Source organism: Delphinus delphis, chromosome 21 (genome assembly GCF_949987515.2).
Source record: "Delphinus delphis chromosome 21, mDelDel1.2, whole genome shotgun sequence".
Taxonomy (NCBI): Eukaryota; Metazoa; Chordata; class Mammalia; order Artiodactyla; family Delphinidae; genus Delphinus; species Delphinus delphis.
The window spans coordinates 13,880,634-13,906,697 of record NC_082703.1 but is presented as its reverse complement, the minus strand read 5'-3'; the positions used below and the strand labels follow the sequence as shown (position 1 = coordinate 13,906,697).

The 26,064-nt window shown below is 43.2% G+C and overlaps 1 protein-coding gene across 5 annotated transcripts in view; it reads right to left on the bottom strand.

Annotated features, from left to right (window-relative positions):
• The window catches only part of MFHAS1 (multifunctional ROCO family signaling regulator 1), a 115,929-nt gene that overhangs the window by 67,367 nt on the left and 22,498 nt on the right, over positions 1 to 26,064 (bottom strand). The window contains exon 2 of one of the 5 annotated variants that reach the window (XM_060001260.1): positions 19,537 to 19,587. The exons of the other annotated variants lie outside the window; for them this stretch is intronic. Within the exon in view, the coding sequence (XP_059857243.1) occupies positions 19,538 to 19,587 (50 nt within the window). The 3' untranslated portion in view covers position 19,537. The remainder of the gene's footprint in view (positions 1 to 19,536; positions 19,588 to 26,064) is intronic. 5 annotated transcript variants of the gene reach the window in all.

Sequence of the window (26,064 nt, the reverse complement as noted above, 5' to 3'; positions counted from 1 at the left end):
CCTCACTACAAATAACTCAGTTTCATTCCTTTTTATGGCTGAGTAATATTCCACTGTATATATGTGCAACATCTTCTTTTTTTTTTTTTTTTTTTTTTTCCGGTACGCGGGCCTCCCACTGTTGTGGCCTCTTCCGTTGCAGAGCACAGGCTCCGGACGTGCAGTCTCAGCGGCCATGGCTCATGGGCCCAGCCGCTCTGCGGCATGTGGGATCTTCCCTGACCGGGGCACGAACCGGTGTCCCCTGCATCGGCAGGCGGACTCCCAACCACTGCGCCACCAGGGAAGCCCCGCAACATCATCTTTATCCATTCATCTGTTGATGGACACTTAGGTTACTTCCATGTCCTGGCTATTGTAAATAGAGCTGCAATGAACATTTTGGTACATGACTCTTTTTTTTTTTTTTGCGGTATGCTGGCCTCTCACTGCTGTGGCCTCTCCCGTTGCGGAGCACAGGCTCCGGACGCGCAGGCTCAGCGGCCATGGCTCACGGGCCCAGCCGCTCCGTGGCATGTGGGATCTTCCCGGACTGGGGCATGAACCCATGTCTCCTGCATCGGCAGGCAGACTCTCAACCACTGCGCCACCAGGGAAGCCCCGTGACTCTTTCTGAATGATGGTTTTCTCAGGATATATGTCCAGTAGCGGGATTGCTGGGTCATATGGTAGTTCTATTTTTAGTTTTTTAAGGAACTTCCACACGGTTCGCCATAGTGTCTGTACCAATTTACATTCCCACCAACACTGCAAGAGGGTTCTCTTTTCTCCACATCCTCTTCAGCATTTACTGTTTGTAGATTTTTTGATGATGGCCATGATGGCCATTCTGACCGGTGTGAGATGATATCTCATTGTAGTTTTGATTTGCATTTCTCTAGAGAAGTTCCTTTAGCATTTGTTGTAAAGCTGGTTTGGTGGTGCTGAATTCTCTTAGCTTTTGCTTGTCTGTAAAGCTTTTAATTTCTCCATCAAATCTGAATGAGATCCTTGCTAGGTAGTAATCTTGGTTGTAGGTTCTTCTCTTTCATCACTTTAAATATGTCCTGCCACTCCCTTTTGGCTTCCAGAGTTTCTGCTGAAAGATCAGCTGTTAACCTTATGGGGATTCCCTTATGTGTTACTTGTTGTTTTTCCCTTACTGCTTTTAATATTTGCAGAAAGCAAACCCGAAGTCTACAGTTGCTTCCAAAGGCTACCGCCTCAATTTTGGGATGATTCGTTGTCTATTCAGGTATTCCACAGATGCAGGTACATCAAGTTGATTGTGGAGCTTTAATCCGCTGCTTCTGAGGCTGCTGGGGGAGATTTCCCTTTCTCTTCTTTGTTCGCACAGCTCCTGGGGTTCAGCTTTGGATTTGGCCCCGCCTCTGCATGTAGGTCGCCTGAGGGCATCTGTTCTTCGCTCAGACAGGACAGGGTTAAAGAAGCAGCTATTTCAGGGGCTCTGGCTCACTCAGGCCAGGGGGAGGAAGGGGTATGGAATGCGGGGCGGGTCTGTGGCGGCAGAGGCCAGCGGGACCTTGCACCAGCCTGAGGCGCGCCGTGCGTTCTCCCGGGGAAGTTGTCCCTGGATCCCGGGACCCTGGCAGTGGCGGGCTGCACAGGCTCCCAGGAGGGGAGGTGTGGATAGTGACCTGTGCTCGCACACAGGCTTCTTGGTGGCGGCAGCAGCAGCCTTAGCGTCCGATGCCCGTCTCTGGGGTCCGCACTTTTAGCCGAGGCTCGCGCCCGTCTCTGGAGCTCCTTTAAGCGGCGCTCTGAATCCCCTCTCCTCGCGCACCAGGAAACAAAGAGGCAAGAAAAAGCCTCTTGCCTCTTCGGCAGCTCCAGACTTTTCCTGGACTCTCTCCTGGCTAGCTGTGGCGCACTAGCCCCTTCAGGCTGTGTTCACGCCGCCAACCCCAGTCCTCTCCCTGCGCTCCGACCGAAGCCCGAGCCTCAGCTCCCAGCCCCGCCCGCCCCGGGTGAGCAGAAAAGCCTCTCGGGCGGTGAGTGGCGGTCGGCACCGATCATCTGTGCGGAAATCTCCCCGCTTTGCCCTCCGCACCCCTGTTGTTGCGCTCTCCTCCGCGGCACCGAAGCTTCCCCCCTCGGCCACCCGCAGTCTCCGCCTGCGAAGGGGCTTCTAGTGTGTGGAAACCTCTCCTTCTTCACAGCTTCCTCCCACTGGCACAGGTCCCATCCCTATTCTTTTGTCTTTGTTTATTCTTTTTTCTTTTGCCCTACCCAGGTACGTGGGGGAGTTTCTTGCCTTTTGGGAGGTCTGAGGTCTTCTGCCAGCGTTCAGTAGGTGTTCTGTAGGAGCTGTTCCATGTAGATGTATTTCTGATGTATTTGTGGGGAGGAAGGTGTGTCTTACTCTTCCGCCATCTTGAAGCTCCTCCTCCTAGGGACCACACCCAGTTTTCTATCTGGCATTTGCGGGTCTCCATGGCTTCAAAACCAATGGGAGCGTTTTGTTTCTTTGCAAATTCGGCGTTATCAGGACACCATCGCCCTTCATTAAGTCTGAGATTCCAACTGTCATGGCCATTTGTCACTGATGCTTTTAATAACCATACACTGATTTGGTGCTCAAGTCTAGAGAAAAAGCTTCCTATTTTTGCTTTCCCTAATAGGGTAGAGCCAACATAGCGCCCCCCCCACCATGCAAAGCTCTAATGTGGCTGACAGCAGAACAAAGTCTGTTAACCGTCTCTTATATTAGGCTACAATTGCTGTTAGCCCTAATGAGTCAAATTTACATTCTGGGAGAAGGGCATGAATCCTCACTTCCAAATACTTTAGGTCAGAACTGTTTATATTTCCACAAAAACATTTATACCCAGACCTATTTCAGAGCCTTACTTTGCGTATGGGAAGATAGCCTAAAAAAACCCATTTAACCCAAAGGAGGCAGGAGGTCCCAATTCTATTCTCAGCAACAGCAGCTGCCTGACTCAGCCTATATGTCTGCTTCTCAAGCTGCTGACTTCACCCCTACCTGCTCTACTTTCTCCTCCTATAAAAATGGGGATTTAACACCCACTCATGCTTATTTACTTATACTGTGGATATACACCAACCCACACATACACACTCACACATCCCATGAAGTGATCCCATGAAGTGATGTCCCTCTAGCTCAACAGATGACAAACTCCTGTCCTGCCTGCCCCTTCCCATCTTCCGGGAAGGAAGGGGAGCATTGGAGAGCTGTACTCAGAAGAACAGAAACAGCAGAAAGAGAGGAAGAGGCCAGTACCTCTTAACCACAGTTCCATAAACCCAGACAAATATTTTATTAGTTAATATGCACAATCTCCCCAAATGGCTGCTCATTATTACCATAAAAAACTTGGGTTAGGGGGCTTCCCTGGTGGCACAGTGGTTGAGAGTCCGCCTGCCGATGCAGGGGACACGGGTTCGTGCCCCGGTCCGGGAAGATCCCACATACCACAGAGCGGCTGGGCCCGTGAGCCATGGCCGCTGAGCCTGCGCGTCCGGAGCCTGTGCTCCGCAATGGGAGAGGCCATAACAGTGAGAGGCCCGCGTACCGCAAAAAAAAAAAAAAAAAAAAAACTTGGGTTAGGACTGCCTGGCTCAGAGAAGGCCAGAAGCACTAGAAAACTCATTAATTCAGGTCCTAGCTACATTTTTCTACCATCAAGGCTATGCAGTTGTAGTAGGTAAAATGGTTCATCTTCCCAAATGCTATTTGTGAAGGAGGGAATTACTCCTATTTGCAGTTCCCCTCCTACAAGCCCAGTGAACACCTTGATTGGCCTTAGTTGGGGTCACATTATAGAATTATACCTATTTGGGTTAAAAAATTGTTTCCAAGTAAGGGACATTACATAGGGTTGCCTGATTTAGCAAGTTTACAGGATCGCCAATTAAATCTGAATATTGCATGAGACATATTTATACTAAAAATTATTTGTTGCTTATCTAAAACTCAAATTTAACAATATATGTATATATGGGACATACTTAGAATAAAATCTGCTTGCTGTTGATCTGAAATTCAAATTTCATTAAGCATCCTACATTTTATCTGGCGACCCTGACACTGCACTACGGCTTGTGAGAGCAAAGATGAATAAGACATGGCGTCTGACCCCAAGGAGCTCACAGTCTGGTGAGAACCAGAACAATGCAGCTTGCCACAGAGGATTAGAGGCGCTTACCAAGTGCTTTCGGAAACACAGGCAAAGGAGCCACTAAATCCTAACGTAGCACACAAATATTCCTCTTTTTTGCAATGAAAGTAAACATTTTTTTATTCTAGAATTCTCTATATTCTGCAATCCTGACACATGAACTTGCTAAGTGTTCTAAGTGTTCTTCCCTGACGGGACATCACCCACCATTCCTCCTTTAGGAGTAACATCCAGAGGAAGAAGCAAACCCCGAGCTAAGCTGAAGCTTCTGAAACTTCCAGGAGTTACGAACTTCTCTCCTTGACCCAGAGCTGTGTTGCTAACCTCACAGGAACCTGCGTAAAAGCAGAGAGTAGCGTGGCTTGAATTTGGTTCCTCACTAAGGGTCATGTGGATGAGGAAACCGAACGTTACCAAATGCACAACGTCTCCAAGGGGGAACCCGGAAAGCTGAACAATTGTGAAGATCATTCATTCCGCTTTCTGCCATTATTTACACCTGAAGCAAGTTACTGTCGAGGTAATCTGGGGAAAGTTAGAGGATACTGGCCATAAAACAGATTTGAAAAGACAGATTAGAGAATAAACTGAGTTGTTAACAGAGCCAAATACTCTTCATCCTGGAGCCTGGGGAGCTCCCACAGGCTGGGAGTCTGTCTGTTTCGAACACAGTGTAGAGGACAGTCTTCCCCATTTCCGCTGAGAGCAGGGATTCCCCACATATAACTCATGCGCACAGCTCTGCAAGGAAGATTTTGGGCCCATATTTGGAAAACTAGCTCTCCTTTTATCTCGAGCTGTCTTTGGTGCCAGCAGCCACGGGCGCTGGGCAAGGCACAGAATCCACTGGTCAGGTGGGGTCAGGCAAGGACGGTGTCAGAGAGACCTGACCACCTCATGTCATCCTCAGAGGGTGCCCAGGAGGTGTGATGTGCACCGCCTGGCACAGAAACATCTCTGGCCTAGAAGTCTCCCACACCTTCTCGTGAAGAGCCACTTCATTACCCCTTGATTTTGAGATCATAGGAGAGAAAGCAAAAGGCAAGTTGGGAGAAAAGGAAGCTAAGAAAAAGGTGGTGTGTATGTATTTCCTGCTGGAATTGCCTTAGATCACAGAAAAGAGGGCGTGATCATTGCCAAGGGCATTAGGTAAGGCTCTGGGGTCCATCAGTGGGAAACCAAGGACATATATTACACAAAAGACAATAATTCAAAGACTTATAATTGGGTAATTAACTTTGTATCACTTTACTCACAAGGTCTCATAGTTCAGTGTTAAAAACACTAATACTTTAAAAAATGAAATTGGCCTCTTATTCCGAGCCTATTCATCTTTGCATCCGCAGAACAGAGCATCGTCATGGCACTTAGCACACACCTTGTAATGTTGATGAGTTAACGGATGGTGTTCATGAAGCTTCAACCCTATGAGCCAGATTCCCTACCACGGGCATGCATTCGGTTATTACTGCAAGCAGGGAACCCTGCAGCCACACAGTTCTGCTCATACACTTTCCTAACAACAAACACGATTCTCTAGGTGCTAAAGAGAAATGAGTAGAACTCAAGTTCTCATCTTTCAAGGCCTAACGTTAAAACTTACTCCAAACCATACACTTTTACAAGTCAGAAAAGTAAAAACACTATTTCATACTATATCCAAAAAGAAGCCAACTTGTTTATAATTTTGTTTCGGAGGCAGTGCAGAAGGAAACACTTTGGAAAGCACTGCCAAATTCTAGAGAAGGAAGGAAGGGAGGGAGGGAGGGAGGGAGGGAAAAAAAAATCATAAAAAAGCCAAAACCAAATTTAGCCCATTAAACAAAGCAGGAAAAAAAGGAAACAAAACAAACAAACAAACAGAAACTTTATCGATTCAAAGCAATAGAGGTTGAAACAGAAAGTTCACGAAAGGTAAATAAATTCCAGATGTGCCCCCACTGTTTATCTATTAAATAGTCAACCCAACTTTTATCAGTTAACCAACCCAGGATAGGCTTACTTCTAATTTAATAGCCCTTTCAGATCTCTGACTCCATAATTGAGATATTGTTCAAGCCAACATATGCAAACATTTTCTGCCTTAAAATAAACATGTGAATCTTCTGGGCCTAGATATTTTCTTCTTCCTCTTATTCAGCCACAGATGGTCTAGTCACCTCAACCACATTTAATAATATACATAAGTAATGTATAATTAAAAACATGATATAGATACACATAAGTGGTGTATGTATAATATATAGTTAGTGCATATATAAAATTAAAAACAAAAGTGAGTACAGATAACTGTTAAGTGAGATGAATTAAAATGAAATTAATTCTAAGAATAATTTAGTTAAAAATGAGTTCAAAATTAGTCTTCTGTTTTGTGAACTCAATAGATGTATATGACTTTTAACTATCTTTAACCCAACAAAAAGTGACTGTTACAAACTAGTTTTAAAAATGCCTAAAACAAGGCATTCCCCAGTGGTCCAGTGGTTAAAACTTGGTGCTTTCACTACCGTGGGCCCAGATTCAATCCCTGGTTGGGGAATTAAGATCCCACAAGCCACACAGTGCAGCCAAAAAAAAAAAGCCTAAAACCTAAGGTAAGTTTTCTTCTACAGTCAGGAAAGTTCCATCTGAACTGCACCATTTGTTGACACATACACATTGTCATCAAGAACCCACCAACACCAACTTTTGGTAAAACATTTTCTAAACACTGAGAAAAACCAAGACGATTCCAATACCTGAGCTGCATCAAACAAAATGCTCTAATACAATGACCTGGGTCATTTCCCCACCTTTGAGCCTGACAACCCAAGCTAGAGCAATAGCCATGTGAACTCAAACTAGAAGGGGGTAGGGAGTGGTTAAAGAACCAAGAAGGGAAGGAAATGGTTTCGTAAGTGCCTATAATGTGCCAGCCATAGTAATGCACTTTTACGCTTTTTAGTGTCGTATTTAACCCTTTCAATAGCTCTATGGAATAGACTTAGCTTTTGTATAGTGAAGGAAATACACTGATGTCCCCATGTCATCTAAATATAAACATATCAAAGTACTTTTTTTTAACATCTTTTTATTATGCTTTGATATATGAGAAAACTGTTAAAATGGCCCATCCTGGGACTTCCCTGGTGGAGCAGTGGATAAGAATCCGCCTGCCAATCCAATGCAGGGGACACGGGTTCGATCCCTGGTCCAGGAAGATCCACATACCTCGGAGCAACTAAGCCTGCGTGCCACAACTCCTGAAGCCCCGTGCCTAGAGCCCGTGCTCCACAACAAGAGAAGCCACTGCAACGAGAGCCCACGAACCACAACAAAGAGAAGCCCCTGCTCACCACAACTAGAGAAAACTGACACACAGCAACAAAGACCCAACGCAGCCAGAAAAAAAAAAAGGCCCATCCAGTTTTGGAGGCTAAGAGGGTTCAGTATTGAGTTATTTATTTTACTGGGACCTAAAGCTACAGACTAGGTCAGTGCTACTTAAAGTGATTATGTGATACTATGATTACAACTATATTAAAAATGCTCATGCCTTTCGGGTGGATACTTTCATTATCTTGATTGTGGTGATGATCTCATGGGAATACACATAGGTCAAAACTTATCAAACTGTACACTTGAAATATGTGCAGTTTACTGTATGTCAATTACACTTCAATAAAACTGTAAAAAAAAAAGTTTATGCTCATGGATCAGACCCAAATAGGTAAAAGAAAAGTGAAAATATCCATAACTGATAAAGTATTCTGAGTCAAAAAAGCCATACAATGGGGCTTCCCTGGTGGCGCAGTGGTTAAGAATCCACCTGCCAATGCAGGGGACACAGGTTCGAGCCCTGGTCCGGGAAGATCCCAGATGCCGTGGAGCAACTAAGACCGTGCGCCACAACTACTGAACCCGCACTCTAGAGCCCATGAGCCACAACTACTGAGCCTGTGTGACACAACTACTGAAGCCCGCACACCTAGAGCCCGTGCTCCACAACAAGAGAAGCCACCGCAATGAGAAGCCCGTGCACCGCAATGAAGAGTAGCCCCCGCTCGCCACAACTAGAGAAAGCCCCCACACAGCAACGAAGACCCAACGCAGACAAAAAAAAAAAAAAGCCATACGATGAACGTGAGCAAGATTTTTCTATCAGCATTTCTCAAAGTATTGAATATATTCTATATAACACCAGCTCTGGGGGATATACACAAGTGTTTTATGCACACGCACACACACACACACACACACACACACACACACAGAGGCTCTGTGGTCACATAAGTTTGAAGAATACTTCCTTAAACTAGGCTCATCACATTTCTTAACTGTGGAACTTCTCAGAAGCTTCCTCATATGCTAAGATACTTGGTGTTTTTCAAAAAAAGCTCTACAAAATACAGTTTTTCTGAAATTAAATTGACCAGAAACCCTTTTTCAGAGGATCTCCCGGGACTGATAATCTACACTCCACACTTTGGGAACCACAGCTCTAATTCACAGACTCCTAGGGTTTGCACTGGCTGGGTGTTTAGAGATCAGTGAATCTGGGGACCTCAGAACTTAGCCCAGAGAGTAACTGCAGCTCTGAACTCATGACATGACCCTCTTTCGTCAGTAGCGATACAGGGCAGGGTGCACAACTTAGAGGCACTGAAAAACAACTGCGAGTGTTAGTAGAGATTGTAAGTCAAGCCAAGCTAATGAAGGCTACCTGATCCTTCCTATATCGGTGCCCAAGCTAATGAAGTCTACCTGATCCTTCCTGTATCGGTGCTCCATGGCAGCTGCCATAACAAAGGACCACAAATTGAGTGGCTTAAACCACAGAAATGTATTGTATCAGTTCTGGAAGCTAGAAGTCCAAAATCAAGGTGTCCGCCAGGTTGGTTCCTTCTGAGGGTTTCAAAGGAGAATCTGAATCGGGCCCCCTCCTTGGCTTGGAGATGTCCGTGTTTTCCCTGTTTGCTTGTCTGTCTCCAGATTTCTCCTTTTTAAGATGAGGATGCCAGACAGATTGAAATAGGCCCATCTAAGGAATTCTTTCTAACTTAATTATCTCTGTCAAGACTGTCTCCAAATAAGGTCACACTCTGAGGTAGCAGGACTTAGGACTTCAGTATATGAATTTGAGGAGGACACAATTCAACCCATAGCATCCTCCAATAGAGCTAAACTGGCCAGAGATTCATGAGACGTCCAGTTTTCAGGGTTGCCCTACCTGTGCAAGGTGGAAACTGATTGATTATTTTACCTATCTGAACGTCCGTTTTCTCTAATTTATACTCTGCTTTGGTAAACTGTCTTTATTCTATTATGTAAATAGACTATAAAAATTTTCTCCATCTGATATCTACATATAGGTGGCTTCTTACTGTAGTTTCTACGATCTACTGAGCCTATTATAGGCCAGGCACAGTATTCGCCATCCTCGCATGCCTTTAAAGTAGGTCTTTTTCATATTTCAAGAGAGGGAGAAGGCAGGTAACTTTCTCAAGGTCCCATAGCTAGCAAGGAGCAGAATGTTGGGATTTGAACACACGTCTGACTCCAGAATCCCTACCCTTCCTTTCCACCACAATCTGGGATGGCTGCATTACCCGTGTACTTTTACTAAAGTTGAACCCACTCAGAGAAGTAGCTTTGAGAGGGGAGAAAAAAATCAAGAGCTCTGTTTTAGACATGAGATGCCTATTGGACATTCAAGTGGAGATATAACACAGGGAGCTGAATACGTTAGTCTGAAATTCAAGGAATAGTTAGAGCTGAAAGTATACATTCTTCATTTATCTACGTATGTGTGATACAGTAACACCAAGGTTGGATGACATCACTTTGTGATGCAGAGCAGGTATCAGCAAACTACGGCTGATTTTTGTATGACAGGCTACAGCCTATTTTTACATGACCTGTGAGCTAAGAATGGTTTTTACATTTTGAAATGGTAAAATAGTAGTATTTCTTGATGCATAAAAACAATATGAAATTAAAATATGAGAGTCGATTAATAGTTTTACTGGAACACAGTCGCACTCATTTATTTACGTAATATCTAGGGCTGTCTTGGCAGTTGAATAACTGTGACAGACTATGTGGCCCACAAAACTTAAAAGATTTGTTGAAAAAAGACTTTTTTCAGAAAATTCTGCCAATCTCTGCTAGAGGAGAGAGAGCAGAAGTCTGAGGCCGGAGCCATCCCTGGTGGCCTGGGACACTTCATGCTGGGATGAGGAAGCACATCCAGCAAAGGGGACTGAGCACCCAGTGAGATAAGAAGCCAGCTGGGCAAATGATGTCCCCAAAGCAGTGAAGAAACAGGATGCCTGGGGAAGGCAGTGTCTCCAGAAGGACAGAGGGAACAGCAGCGGGGTCAAGTGGAGGGCACGCTGAGAACTGACAGCTGACCACACGCACATCACTGGAGAGCACGGCAAGAGCGGCTCTGGATCAGCGGTGGGGACAAAGTTGGACTGAAAGAGATTCAGAGAAGGAATGGGAAGTACGGATGCAAATGTGGAGGATGAACAACATTTTCAAGGAACTTTACTATAAACAGGATAGAGACAACAGCTAGCATGGACCATAAAGTGAAAACATGCTTTGGTTGTTTGTTTTAAGAAAGGACATGCTACAGTCTGATGATCTGCTGAAGGATTGATCAAGTACAGGGGAAACTGGTGAAGCAGGAGAGAGGGGGCAGCACTCACTGTAGGATGAAGGGCTTCTGAGTAGAGAGAGTAGAAGGTGTCCTGCGAATAACTGGCCAGGGCAGGGATGGTTCCTGTATCACAACAGGCAAGGCGGAGTAGGCATATGGGTGTGCACACAAGTCAGCTGGTAAATGTAGTGGTGGGAAGGTGAGAAAGTTTCTTCCTATGCCTGCTTTTTCCTTGGTTGTTTTTCTGCAGCTGAGTTCAAATACATGAACACCAGAATGGAACCTGGGCTAAGGGAACTGAGGTGAATAGTCAGTAATGGGCCACGCAGTTTAAACTGGGTGAGGAAGCGAGGACATGAGTGGGGCTGGAAGACAATATAAAAGTGGAAAGGTCAGGAGGTCTCAGTGGGATCAGAGAATTTTTAAGTAGATTATGTAAATATGCCCTATGAATTTGGACCTTCAAATACCACATTTTTAAAAAATGTAAAGCAGAGGGCTTCCCTGGTGGCGCAGTGGTTGAGACTCCGCCTGCCGATGCAGGAGACGCGGGTTCGTGCCCTGGCCCGGGAGGATCCCACGTGCCACGGAGCGGCTGGGCCCGTGAGCCATGGCCGCTGAGCCTGCGCGTCTGGAGCCTGTGCTCCGCAACGGGAGAGGCCACAGCAGTGAGAGGCCCGCGCACCGCAAAAAAAAAAAAAAAAAAAAAAAAGAGTCAAGAAAATACTGTGTTCTACACATGGAGGTGTCAGCACCAGGAAACGTCCACATCATATACTGAGTGGTCATCAACACTGAGACTCCAAATTTACCAAACACCAGTGTCCTTTCTTCCTGTACACCAAGAAACCGCCATTGAAAATTGGCAGTTTCTATTAAGGACAGTGTATTAATGTCCTAGAGCTGCCATACAAAATACCACCAGCTGGGCTCTAAACAACAGAAATGTATTTTCTCACAGTTCCGGAGGCTGGAAGTTCAAGATCAAGGCGTTTGGCAGGGTGGTTTCTTCCGAGAGTCGTGAAGGAGAATCTGGTCCATGCCCCTCCCCCAGCTTCTGCACTGTGCTGGCTATCTTTGGTTCTTTGGCATTTCTCGGCTTATAGATGCAGCACCCCAATCTCTGCCTTTCGCCTCACATGGTACCTTCCCCTGTGTGCGTGTCTCTGAGTCCACATTTCCCCTTTTTATAAAGACATGGAGTCATACTGGATTAGGGCCCACCCTAATTGGCCCCTAATGATTTCATTTTTACTTACTTCTATAATGACTCTATCTCCAAGTAAGATCACATTCTGAGGTACTGGGGGTTAAGACTCCAATATGTCTTTTTTTTTTTTTTTTTTTGAGGCGGGGTACAATTCAACTCATAAGGGACAGGAAGGCTTGTCTTAGTTTTGTCTCTTAAATTAGACTGCAAGTAACTTAGGGCAGATACCATTTTTCAAAGAACTCTGCCTCAAAAGATGGAAGGATTTTATAGACAAAGTGCATATTTTACAACCTTGTTGGAGCTGATGTTAAATGTGGTACCAAACACGATTTTGTTAAATTTCATGTTAATGTATGATTTCATTAGAAAGAATCTCAAAACAGAGGACATCGTTTGGGAATTAGACTTTTCTGGAGTTTAGCTTCTCCAATGTGCAGGATTATGTAAGTATTTCCTAAGAAAGGGGTGAAGGGAGAAGAAAAAAATTCCGTGTTGCTCTTTTTGTGCGTCACGCGCGTGTGCACACACACGCACATTCTCCTGTCACAAATAGAAAAGTGATTCCTGACATATGCATTTTTTTCGTCATAAGCTAAAGATTTCCGTAAGTTTAGAGTGATATGAAATATAAATTAAGCATGATTTGTACCCCATGACCCTTTTCAAGAACAGGTCTTTGTGAAGGAGGAAGGATGTGATTATAAAGGGTCAGCAGGAGGGAGTTTTCGGGGGGTAATAGGATTTTCCTGTACCTTGATTGTGGTGGTGATTACATGAATCTATACATGAGTTAAAAGTCATAGGATTATACGCTGAAAAAAGTCAATTTTACTATATGATAATTTTTTTTCTGTATGATAATTTTTAAAAGACTATTTTAAAAAGAATATTGGCAGTTAGTGTCTATTTTTCAACAGTTTTAAGTGACAGCAGCATTAATCCCACTTTTCAGATAAGGAAAGTGGCAGCTCAAAATTAAACAACTTGCCCAGGATTATACACCTTAGGGTGGAGGATCTAGGATTGAGCCACATCTGGCTGATCCAAACCATGGACTCTCTTCCACTGCCCCACAATGGCACCAAAAAAACTACTGCAGTACTTAATTTGAGTATGCCTGCTCCCTCTGAGAACTGCAAATCCTTGATCAAAAGTAAAGGCTATTGTCAGAGGTAACACACACAAACAGCTGTGAGACGCCACAAAGAGAGCACAGAACAAAACATGGAAACCCATCCCACTTATATAACATCATTTCTTGGGTACATGCTCTTCTGGGGCAGAGGTCCAAAAATAACAGCCTATGTGCTATGTGTCAACTATCAACAATCTCATCTGACCGCTAGAATAGCTTCACTCCACATAAAAAGAATAGCCCTCTCAGTCCCCTGGACTTATTTAGGAGAAGAGAAGGAGGAAATACACCAGAGTTAGGAGGCATAAATTTAGCATGCATTCTGTTGTTTTCCATTTTGCTCAGATGGGTCTCCACTCAGAAACCTAAGAAAACTGGGCATCGAGTTGACCAGCCTGGACACAGTGTTGTACTGAATGCTCTAGAATACGTCTTTAGAAGTTTCCCAGGGTTCTTCACTTGATGCGTAGTGTGGCCCCTGTCACCAACTCAACAAACAATGAAATTTAGTCTTAGGATGAAGTGACAGCCACTTTCCCCACATCTTCTGCACACCAAACAAAAGGCCACAAAGACACCCAGAAGCAAACCTTCTTAAGCAGTGCTCACCTCACTTATGACCCACAGCTCAATACAGTCAATGGATAACTAAAGAAAGAGTCAGTGTGAGGTCATCCACTAAGTAACGGCAAACAATACAGACTTTTCTTGAAAAAGGTTAAGAGCTGCTTGCTCTTGGCAGACTTGAATATTATGCAAATTGCTGACCTTGTTTCTAGTTTTTCTTTAGGCTCATACGCACATAGATTTATATATACACATCCACAGCACTTGTTTCTTCAGTAAGAAAATCCAAATACCTTTCTATAATTACTACAATGGAGACAGCAGTGACTAAGAGCTGTATTTCACAGTCGTGATTATGGCAAAGTCTATACATGTCTTTTAATTTCATCACCTAAATTCTTCCGGGCAAGGGCAACAAACTCATCTTTATATCCATCCACTGTAATTCCAAGTGTAACACCCTAAAAGCGATAGATACATGAAACATCTACTGAACTGAAAAAGCAAAATGAGGGAAAAGAAAATGCATAACTTAGAACAAAAATTTAGGCTTTTTGGCTTACAAAACCCTTGAAATTTGACCACTGCCACATAATCTTGAGCTGTAACCACTGCCAAAAGTCTTTCCAATGAATTAGAAAACAAACAAAATTTCTTCTCTTAGTTGAACAGGAAACTGCCACTTTTACAGTTCAAAAATTACTGGATATCAACAATTTCATATGGTTCAACATAATAGAATATAACCAATCACACAAACATAGGTGGGAAATCTGGATGTATCTTCATAACATGTTCCACTTATCAAAATATTCATATACAGGACTTCCCTGGTGGCGCAGTGGTTAAGAATCCGCCTGCCAATGCAGGGGACACGGGTTCAATCTCTGGTCCAGGAAGATCCCACATGCCGCAGAGCAACTAAGCCCGTGCACCACAGCTACTGAGCCTGCACTCTAGAGCCTGTGAGCCACAACTACTGAGCCTGCGTGCCACAACTACTGAAGCCTGTGCACCCTAGAGCCCGCGTGCTGTAACTACTGAGCCCAGGTGCTGCAACTACTGAAGCCCGTGCACCTAGAGCCTGTGCTCCACAACGAGAAGCCACCACAATGAGAGGCCCTCGCACCGCAACGAAGAGTAGCCCCCGCTCGCCGCAACTAGAGAAAGCCCGCGCGCAGCAACGAAGGCCCAATGCAGACAAAAATAAATAAAAATAATTTTTAAAAATTAATTAATTAAAAAAAATTCATATACAAAGGATAGGATCACAAGGCACATACCACGTTAATGTGAAAAAATGTGTTTCAGGATATCGAAGGAATTATTTTAACCAGAACTTATTTTAAAATTAGCTTTAATGAGGTATAATTTACATATAATAAAATTCCCTAATTTTAAGTGTAATAGTTGATGCAGTTCGACAAACATATCCAGTCTTGTCATCCCCACCACAATCATGATGTGGAATATTTCCATCACCCACAAAAGTTCCCTTGTAGTCCATTTGCTTTCTGTCACCACAGCAGTTTTGCCTTTCTAGAATTTCCTATAATTGGATTCAAGCCCAAAAGTACGTACATTTTTGTGTTTGGCTTCTTTCACTTAGCACAATGCTCTTGACATTCATCTACACTGTTTCATCAGTAGTTCACTTCTTTTTATTGCTAAGTAATATACCACAATTTATCTATTTAGCAGACAAGTTGTTTCCAATATTTGGCCATTATGAAAAAAGCTATTATAAACATTTGTGTATAAATCTTTTTATAAACACAGATTTTCATTCCTCTTGGGTGAATACCAAGGAATGAAATTGCTAAATTGTATGGTAAATGCATGTTTAAATTTATTAGAAACTACCAAACTGTTTTCCAATGGTTACACCACTTTACATTCCCAGTAGCAATGAGGAGAACCCCAGTTGTTACAAATCCTCACCAGCACTTTGTCTGGTCAGTCTTTTTAATCTTTGCCATTCTAGCGGGTGGGTAGCTATATCTCCTACGGGTTTTAATTTGTGTTTCTCTAATGACTAGTGATGCTACTATCTTTTAATATGCTTATTTGCCATTCATACACCCTGTTTGGGGAAGTGTTTATTCAAATCTTTTGCCCAGTTTTTAATTTGGTTTTATAATTATTGACTTGTAAGAGTTCTGTTTTGGTTTTTATCAGGTATACGTTTTGCAAATATTTTCTCCTGAACTATGGATGGCCTCTTCATTTTCTTAACAGGTCTTTTGAAGACCAAAAGTTTTGCATTTTGATTAAGTCCTATATAGCAAAATTTTCGTAAGCACAGGAGTTTCTCCTATGCTTTCTTCATAAGCATAGGAGTCTCCTATGCTTTCTTCGTAAGATTTTACAGTCTTAGCTCTTACATTTAGACCTATGATTCATTTCAAGTGAATTTGTGTGTATGGTACAAGGTAGAGGTCAAGGTTCATTTTTATGAATACAGATAACTAATTGTTTCAGCACTATTTTTGAAAATATTATCTCTCCCTCACTGAATTATTTTGTACCTTTGTCAAAAATCAATTAACCATATATATGGGTCTATTCTGTTCTACTGATTGATTTATCTGTCCTTACACCAATACAACACTGTCTTGATTACTGTAGCTTCAAAGGAAGTTTTGAAGTCAGGCAGTATAAATCCCTCAACTTAGAATCCAGTCTTGTCATCCCCACCACAATCATGATGTGGAATATTTCCATCACCCACAAAAGTTCCCTTGTAGTCCATCCCCTGCCCACACCATCAGCCCCTGATTTGCTTTCCGTCACCATAGCAGTTCCTTCCTTCAAAGGAAGTCAGGTAGCATAAATCCCTCAACTTAGAATACCTATTTTTAAATAATTTAATAACTGGTGATTGATTCTCTATGGGACAATTCACTCCCAATGGATACAGCATAAGACCTCCAACTGATGCTGTTGCCCACTCCATCCCCCCCATCCCTTTCTGAAATTAACAGTGGCTCCTTCTACACATTCCAGGGAGCTTCAAAGCCCTTCATCTACTTCCTGCTTAGGTGGGGGCATACAGAATTCCTACCCAGTTGACCTCACCAACAACAGGCTCTCACTTATGCTCTTGTTCTACCAGCCATGACCCCCTGGACTCTTGGTCTCTACCCCTTAGATTTCTCCAGACCACATCAACAAAACGTCGCTAACCTCTGTGTTGACCATCTGATTCCTACCCCTATGGCCAGCCTTAGAGACCGATTTCCCTGGGGTGCTATGACCTGGTTCATTCTGAGTTTGGACTTCACCCCTAACCAGCTATAACCACAAATGAATAAATGAGTGAACAAAGATATTTCTACCCACAAGCCAACCAGGCCTGTTGCCAATGGCCAAGAGGGCTGTTCAGGGCATGATGCCAGGGGCACTGCTCATGCTGCCTGCAGTGGAACTGTGCAACAAGATGGCCCTGCCCCCACTCCTCCGCCCCTTCTTCCCTCCAGCTCACACATTAGTGACACAGTGCCTTCATACTGAAAATGACACAGCAAAAATATGTTCAACATTCCTTGGACCAAATTCACATTCCCAATATTCTTCTGTTGACTTGGATGTGTTTCAGACAGGTCCAAATGCAGAAGACCACAAATAACTGTTTGGGTGAAATCACTTTTTACATTTCTTTCCCCTAAAATATTCAAACATATTTACATCATCTTACAGAACTACAGTCAGCATAAAATTAGCTATTCCCTTCCTGTAATGTGTACCAGCTATCTACCAGATGCTTTTGAAGTTTATTTTCTTTATCAGGTAAAGTGAATTTTCCCAGTTGCATCCCAAGATAAACTCAACTACAGGCTCTAGGCTCTGTTTAAAAAAAAAAAGAAAGAAAGAAAGAAAGAGAAGAAAACAGGAATAAAGGAAGGAAGGAGGGAGGGAGGGAAGAAAAACAGGAACTAAGATGAGATATCATAAAGTCATATAACACAGCACTGAAATGTTCTCATCCGAAAGATTACTTGAGATTTCTTTTGCCTTTATGTGTGAATTAGCTACTAAAAAGGATATCTAGGTCCCAAACAAGTCAATTAAGAGTCCACCTAAGTTAAAAAAAAAAAAAAAAAGTTTCAAAAAATGAGAAGCTTAGAAATTCTTTCCTCATAAAAACCTAGCTCTCCTTGAAGAAACTAAACTCAAAAGGCAGAATTGGAAACTCCTGGATACAATGATTAAAAATGGGCAGGGAACTTCAGACTATACTACAAAGCTACAGTAATGAAGACAGTATGGTACTGGCACAAAAACAGAAATACAGATCGATGAAACAGGATAGAAAGTCCAGAGGTAAACCTACACACATATGGTCACCTTATCTTTGATAAAGGAGGCAAGAGTATATAATGGAGAAAAGACAGCCTCTTCAATAAGTGGTGCTGGGAAAACTGGACAGCTACATGTGAAAGAATGAAATTAGAACACACCCTAACACCATACACAAAAATAAACTCAAAATGGATTAAAGACCGAAATGTAAGGCCAGATACTATAAAACTCTTAGAGGAAAACATAGGTGGAACACTCTATGACGTAAATCACAGCAAGATCCTTTCTGACCCACCTCCTGGAGAAATGGAAATAAACACAAAAATAAACAAATGGGACTTAATGAAACTTAAAAGCTTCTGCACATCAAAGGAAACCATAAAAAAGATGAGAAGACAACCCTCAGAATGGGAGAAAATATTTGCAAATGAAGCAACGGACAAAGGATTAATTACAAGCAGCTCATGCAGCTCAATGTCAAAAAAACAACCCAATCCAAAAAAGGGCAGAAGATCTAAATAGACATTTCTCCAAAGAAGATATACGGATTGCCAACAAACACATGAAAAGATGCTCAACATCACTAATCATTAGAGAAATGCAAATCAAAACTACAATGAGGTATCACCTCATACCGGTCAGAATGGCCATCATCAAAAAACCTACAAACAATAAATGCTGGAGAGGGTGTGGAGAAAAGGGAACCCTCCTGCACTGTTGGTAGGAATGTAAATTGATACAGTCACTATGGAGAACAGTATGGAGGTTCCTTAAAAAACTAAAAATAGAACTACCATATGACCCAGCAATCCCACTACTGGGCATATACCCTGAGAAACCCATAATTTGAAAAGAGTCATGTACCAAAATGTTCATTGCAGCACTATTTACAATAGCCAGGACATGGAAGCAACCTAAGTGTCCATCGACAGATGAATGGTTAAAGAAGATGTGGCGCATATATACAATGGAATATTACTCAGCCATAAAAAGAAATGAAATTGAGTTATTTGTAGTGAGGTGGATGGACCTAGAGTCTGTCATACAGAGTGAAGTAAGTCAGAAAGAGAAAATCAAATACCGTATGCTAACACATATATATGGAATCTAAAATAAAATGGTTCTGATGAACCTAGGGGCAGGACAGGAATAAAGACACAGACGTAGAGAATGGACTTGAGGACACGGGGAGGGGGAAGGGTAAGCTGGGACGAAGTGAGAGAATAACATTGACATATATACACTACCAAACGTAAAATAGATAGCTAGTGGGAAGCAGCTGCATAGCACAGGGCGATCAGCTCGGTGCTTTGTGACCACCTAGAGGGGTGGGATAGGGAGGGTGGGAGGGAGACGCAAGAGGGAGGGGATATGGGGATATACGTATGCATGTAGCTGCTTCACTTTATTATACAGCAGAAACTAACACAACATTGTAAAGCAATCATACTCAAATAAAGATGTTTAAAATAAAAAAGGGAAGGCAGACAAACGGTGTAAGCTGGTAAGGGCAGGGATTACGAGTTACCTTAACTCAGAAGGACTGCTAACTCAACAAGGGTCACGGTCCAGGAAAGCCCTGCAGGGGGGGAGTCACGCCAAAAAACAGCAGATGACACATGATATCAATGACTCTCTGGACACCTTCTCTTTATTTTAGAAAGTAGCTGCTGAGTGCAACTTAAGTCACTCAGGTGTCAAATCTTAGGCTGCTCCAGGTGAGCTGCCTGTGACTCCTCTGAAATTCCTAGTAATTACATATAAAAATTGAGTCTGGGATAAACCATAATGGAAAAGACTAGAAAAAAGAATGTATATGTGTAACTGAGTCACTTGGCTGTACAGCAGAAATTAATACAACATTGTAAATCAACTATACATCAATAAAAAAAAAAAATCCAGTTACCGCTATTAAACTATAGTCCCTTAATCCAACTACTTTTTGTTCCCAAAATTGACATTCAGTATCTTAGAAAAACTAAATTTTCATAGTCCAAAAAGGCCAAAAAAGGGTCAGAAGCCTGGTTATTATAGAGAGCTGGTGTCCTCTTAGTTTACTGGGGAACACAGGGCAATAAGGACAGGGACCACTTCCACTGCAGAGCTGGCGTCCTCCACGCCCTGCTGAGCTCACTTTTGCAAGGAAGCACCGACGTGCCAGCCTCAAAAGGAGCTGATAGCGAAGATGCTCCAATCCTGGGTCTCCCGGGACTTAGTAATTTGGGGAGAGCTTTACTTCCTGCTGAAGTATTTTTATTATGCTCTTTCTTGAAGCAGGAAAATAGAAAAATATTCCCAAGGAACCTAGGGAAGCTCTTTACCCACTTCCAGGTAAAGTGCCTTTGCCTGCCCCAAGCGCTCTCCTACCTGATCATTGTTTTTTCAGAGGATAAAACTGAGGCATTTAAATGGGGACCTAGAAGAGGGCTCTGTGATTACCCAGTAAAGATCACTCTTAGAGTTGGGAAAAAGGAACAGTGATCCTAAATGACCACTGATTGATCTTCTTTCTCCAGTCTCCAACATATTGTCACAGTGATTGCTTCATTGATTTTCTGCGGAAGATAGAACTGCCTTTATGTGATGGAAAATGTTCACTGTATGACTTGGATCCCTCCCGTCTTCTGAACCACCCGAGTAAGCGATTACCTCGAGGGATCCCCAAATAAAATCACGATATGAATTCATGAATCAAGAAAATGCATCTAATTTGCATAATAAGGCTTCTTTAGAGAATGGGGAGCTACATATCTGATACAAGACAATCCTGAAAGTATAATCCCATCATTTGCAAATAACTATAAATTTAGAAGGTGATACTGAGCAAAAAGAGGGAGAGAGAGAGAAATGGCTTGGTATGATCTACTTTCAGCATACGGTTCAGCTTCACATAATACAGTCACAATATTTCCTGTATTACTAAGACGCATTCGTATAGTAGAGAAGGGGAAACAAAACAGGACTCGATAGAAGGAAACGACAATAAAGCAGATGGACTGAGCTCTTCAGGTCTGTGCTCGCAGAGGATGCAATTAAACAAAGGCTATGGTTTATTAAAATCACAGTGGTCAATAGTGTAGGTAGACCCACTGAATTCTTCACCATATAAACCGTTCCACGTTTATAGCACAAATTAAAAATGTAATCTCACACTACTGGAAGTATGCCTTTAACTGTTCCTAGGATAGCAAAGAAAATAAACGTTCCAAAAATAGCGTAAAAATAAAAGGAGGTACATCATGTCCCCTGTATGTATCGCATAGAAAAAAATTTTAAATAATCAGTGTTCCTACTCTTTTATTATTATTTCAATCCCAGGATTTGAAAAGCAATGCAAAGTATCATTACATGAGAACGGGCTAATAGTAATTCAGAAATTATGAATTACTGCACTTTTTTAGCTAACAGGTTAAAAGCCCAGGGATTTGATTGATGAAAAAGACCTAGAAGAAAAAAGGACCATTTGTAAATTCTTTGTTCACAACATGCCTTTCCCACCACCTGTAAGTGGAATTCTAGTTTCTCTATGACCCACTCAGTTGGAAGGAGTCTCTTTCTCTACTGAATTCTCATGGCACAGGGTCTAGACCCATTTTACAATGTCTCATAGTGGTGCCTAAGCCTCATCTCTCTTTCTGGACCAAGGTCCTTGAGGACAGGCCCTGAGCGTGATTCCTGCTGGAAGTCCCCTGGTGCCCGGCCCTTGCTGGGAGGCCTCCGTGAATTTCTGCTGAATGAATACAGGATTAAGTGGATGCATATCCAGGCAAATTTCTACCTATGTGTAACCTCCAGGCGTTATCCCATTTCTCTACATTGCATGCACACTGTGTTATGTCTTTTAGTTAATAATATAGACAAACTGAGTTAAATAGTTTTTCCTGCAAAGATTTTTTTTTTTAATTTTAGTATGAACTAAAACCGTAATTAACCACTGAAATCAGAATAGCCCCAACGTTTTGCATCTGACTACATTGGAACTCTGATGAATACACGGACCAGCCCTCGGTAGATGTGCACTTCCAGAGGCAGCCGTGGGCCCTGGAGCCTCGATCTGGAGCCACTCCCAACTATTTCGATGTTTGCCTCTGAGCATCCCACAATCGATCGTCTTAGGGCAGATGAGACAGCTCACCTAACCACAAACGAAATGCGGTGGGTAGACCTTTTCTAATTGATTCTAGGTGAGCCAGGTCTGATATCTGTGTCTGGGAGGCTCGGCCCTCACAAAGTAGGTAGCGCTTTCACTACAGAAAGGAGATATGAATGACCAAAATAAGCAATGTGACCACCAGCTTCCACTTACAGTCATCATGACTTCATGTATGAAATTTAAATGGTACCTTGGATAGCATACTCAGATTCTAAAGGAATCTTGGCCAGGGGAGGGGAGGGGAGGGGAAAAAAAGAGCACAAACTAATTTTCTGCTGTGTTTCATGTTTTTTTAATCCTCTCTAATTGCATTGAGAGTCTAGAGAAAATTAGTGGGAGAAAAGATCATGGGCATGTGAATAATTTATTCCAATTTATTTTATTTTACTATTATCAGGTTATAAAGTGCTTAAGGCCTCACCTGCTTTTATACGGAGCATAAACCCGTTTTTACTTCATGGCCGCCCACTGCCTTGAAGAATTTAAAGAGGGTGCAGCTCAGAGAAAGAAGGGAGCAGGAAGAGAATTGCTTTAGAGACGCAGGGAACCAACAAGGGGTGTGCGAGCCCCCTGCTCTATCATTAGCCTGACCCACAGCTGTTAACTCCACAGGGGGTCCTCCGCCACTGTCCCCAGATCCCACCCTACTGCGGACCAATTTGACAATGAATAAACAAAGCGCCAACGAAAGCAACTAACAGAATAGGATGGCAAAAAACGATCATCCTGCCCCAAACAGATCTCTTTAATGCATTGGCTTTGACCTCTTCTTTTACAAGCACCCCAATGAAAATAAGCTAGAACAAAAGATGGTTCGTCATGCACAGCCATAAAGAGCTCCAGGGCACGCCACATCCATAATTCATGATGCCCAGCCAGCCGCCATCAGCATCATTTATCCTTTCAATATTTTAAATTGGTGAAAGGTTGCTGGGTATTTTTAAAGTTGCTGATTTCTACACGATCCTTCCAAATTGAGGAACAAATGGGGAACTTTACTCTTCTGCAAATGACATTACTTACAAACCTAAGACGACACATCTACTAGAATTCACTTGGTTTCCATCATAGGGAGGAAGCCCTAATAAAACTATTAAGCCAGCAGGCAACATATATCAGTTCTGTTGAAATTAATCTTATCAAATCACTTCTGCTTTCTGTTTTAAAAATAAACGCCCCAGTTCTCTTCTCACTGTGGTTAAAATCCATCCCATCCCGTACACCCGATCAAAGAGACATGGCAGGCAAGTGAGGCCCCAAGAGGTACTTAGCTTGACAGGAAAGTGAGGCCCAGAGACGTACTTAGCTCGCCCAAGATCTCCCAGCCAGGCGGAGAGGCCCTCATTCACATCTGGGACTGTTTCCTTCATTCCTAGGGACTTGCCTGGGGTCCCATATCATATAACGCCTGAATGACCTCAGAGTGATCCCCTGACTCTATTCCCACTCCATTCACGTCCATCTTCCATGCCGCTGCCCTGAGTGGTCTTACAAAAGGTACACTTGACACTTCCCCCATCTGACCCTTCTCACCCTAGGGGAAAAAAAAAAATCATCAAATCAACTAAAAATATTTTAGCTTTATATCATGCTGCCAAGAACTCTGCCAAGAATTTTAGCTTATCAGGTAGATAGGCTAAAAAATATTGACATGGCATGTGCACTGATAAGTAAAAGAACTGGCTCCTGATAATCTGTGAGACCCCCTTCCCCGTCCCAGCTCCATCGCACTTCAGGGGACCTGGTGGTTTGCAGAAACTCCTCTAGCATCACCTCCACTCAGCTAGAGACCTGCTCCCATCCATCCAACCCCACCCATGGGGTTCCAGAGAGCTCCCCTCCTCAGGCCTCTCCTGGCCCCTGGAGATCTTTTTTAACTTGGCATTTATTACACAGCACTGCAACTGTACATTTACTGTGTGCACCACTTCCCTAAACTGCAGCTTCCTGGGATCAAGGCCTATTGACCCCGGACTCCCCATCACCCGCCCTATCGTCACTGTAGATTCCCAGTTAACGCTTACAGTCTGTCACTGCAGAGTTAAACACACGTCTTTCGCACATGTTATTCCATTTTTCATTCAACCAACCACCCGTTCATGGCAGGTGGAATGAGAGAGACAGTATAGGGTGGTGGCAGAGAACGTAGGTTCTGGAGGACAGCCTGGGCCCTGCCACACGTACCCAACCAAGTTCCTCCCCTGGAAACAGGGATCATGAGCTAACATGGAGTGGGCTGGCCAAGAAGTTCGTTCGGGTTTTTCATCGCATCTTAAGGAAAACCCTGAACGAACTTTTTGGCCAACCCAATACTATGTGGTAAAAACTACTCTGGACCCTTGGCGTGCATGAATTCGTTTAAATACTCATAACATCTGAGGAGGCTGTGATAGCAAGAGCGAATGCTTAGGAAGTGTTAGAATTATTTCTCCTCATTCACAGATGAAGAAACTGAGGTTCAGGGTGGCTTTCCAGAGATCCAGGCTTCTTTCCTCCCTAATCCACTGGCTTGGAAAGATAAAAGATGTAAGGCCTCTTGCTCTGATGCTGGTTTAGCATAACACAAGAAATGGCAATATTCATCTCTAGCTATAGTTAAAGGGACATTTTTTCCAATATCACCCTCCGTAGGAAACTATGTAGACTCCTTGGGATAAAGATCTGTCCCATTACAGAAATTAGCTAAGTCAGAGGAGTAGGAAGCAGAAAGGTATTCGTACTTTCAGTAGCACACACCCAGATTCCAAGCATTATCAGATTGCGCCCCGTGTGCACCTGAGTCCTTAGAAGGCGAGAGAGCGTGCTTGTCGCATGGATGCGAACAAAGGCACCGACACACCACTAGATTCTGCAAAAGCAAATATTTGTCTACAACCAAAGAACGAGGGTCCTTTTCTAACAAAGAACAATGTACACCATTCTAATTCCTGATTCTTTCTCCTGCTTGACAGCGGGCTCTGATTTCAATGGAAATCCCCCCACGAATAAACATGTCTTGAATCCCAGATGGCAAAATAAATCAGAAGATTTATGGACTGTAAAAAGGGATGACATGAGTGATCCAACCTTCATGGAACACCTGGGACCGGGTGTGCAGCAGCTTTTCAATTCCTGGAAACAGTCACCTGTTTTTTTTGGCTCAGCAAAAAAATTTTAACAGCCCTGGTAACCAACAAGACGCCATCATCTGGGACGCTATCTGGGTGAGATTTTAATGCTATGCCCTGTCACACAGTCAAGGCTCAGCGGCATCAACAGTTTTCAAGAAGTGGTTGAGAGGTTAACACAGACCCGATAAACTCTGTGTGGCTACAGGAAAGCCTGGTCCAAGAGCCCCAAAGGCAAATTCCTGAAATGACCAAACAGAAAACTAGTGAATTTTCCTTCTCCCTACACCAAGAATAAAAAGATGGAAACAAGGTACTAGCCAGTGGGAATGCACACTACATTATACAGTGACCAGAGGGTGAGCATGTGTGTTTTTCTCGGGGAGGGGAGAAGGCATGCATAGCCGCAGAGGCTTAATAAAAGAAAGAAATTCAAAAGAACACCTGCCCCAAACTAGAGGGGGGCACAACCAGGGCCATGCCACTCACTAGCCATCTGGGGGTGAGTAGTGTCAGTAAAGGAGACAGATGCATCCTCCTACAGGGGCTTCGCATCTCATTTTTTGTTTCTGTAACCTGGACACGAAATGACCCAGCTCTCAGGAGACCAGTGAGCTGTTTGGGGCGTCACAGCGTTCTAGAAAATTCCCATCTCTCTTTTTAGCTCTTCCCCATGTGATTCACCTGTAACAAGCCCCCTGAATCAAAGGCACCTCAGCTATGCCATGTCGATGTACAGCTAAGGTGAGTCAAGAATCCCAGCCAATATTTGCTTTAATAACATGTTCAGAAAACG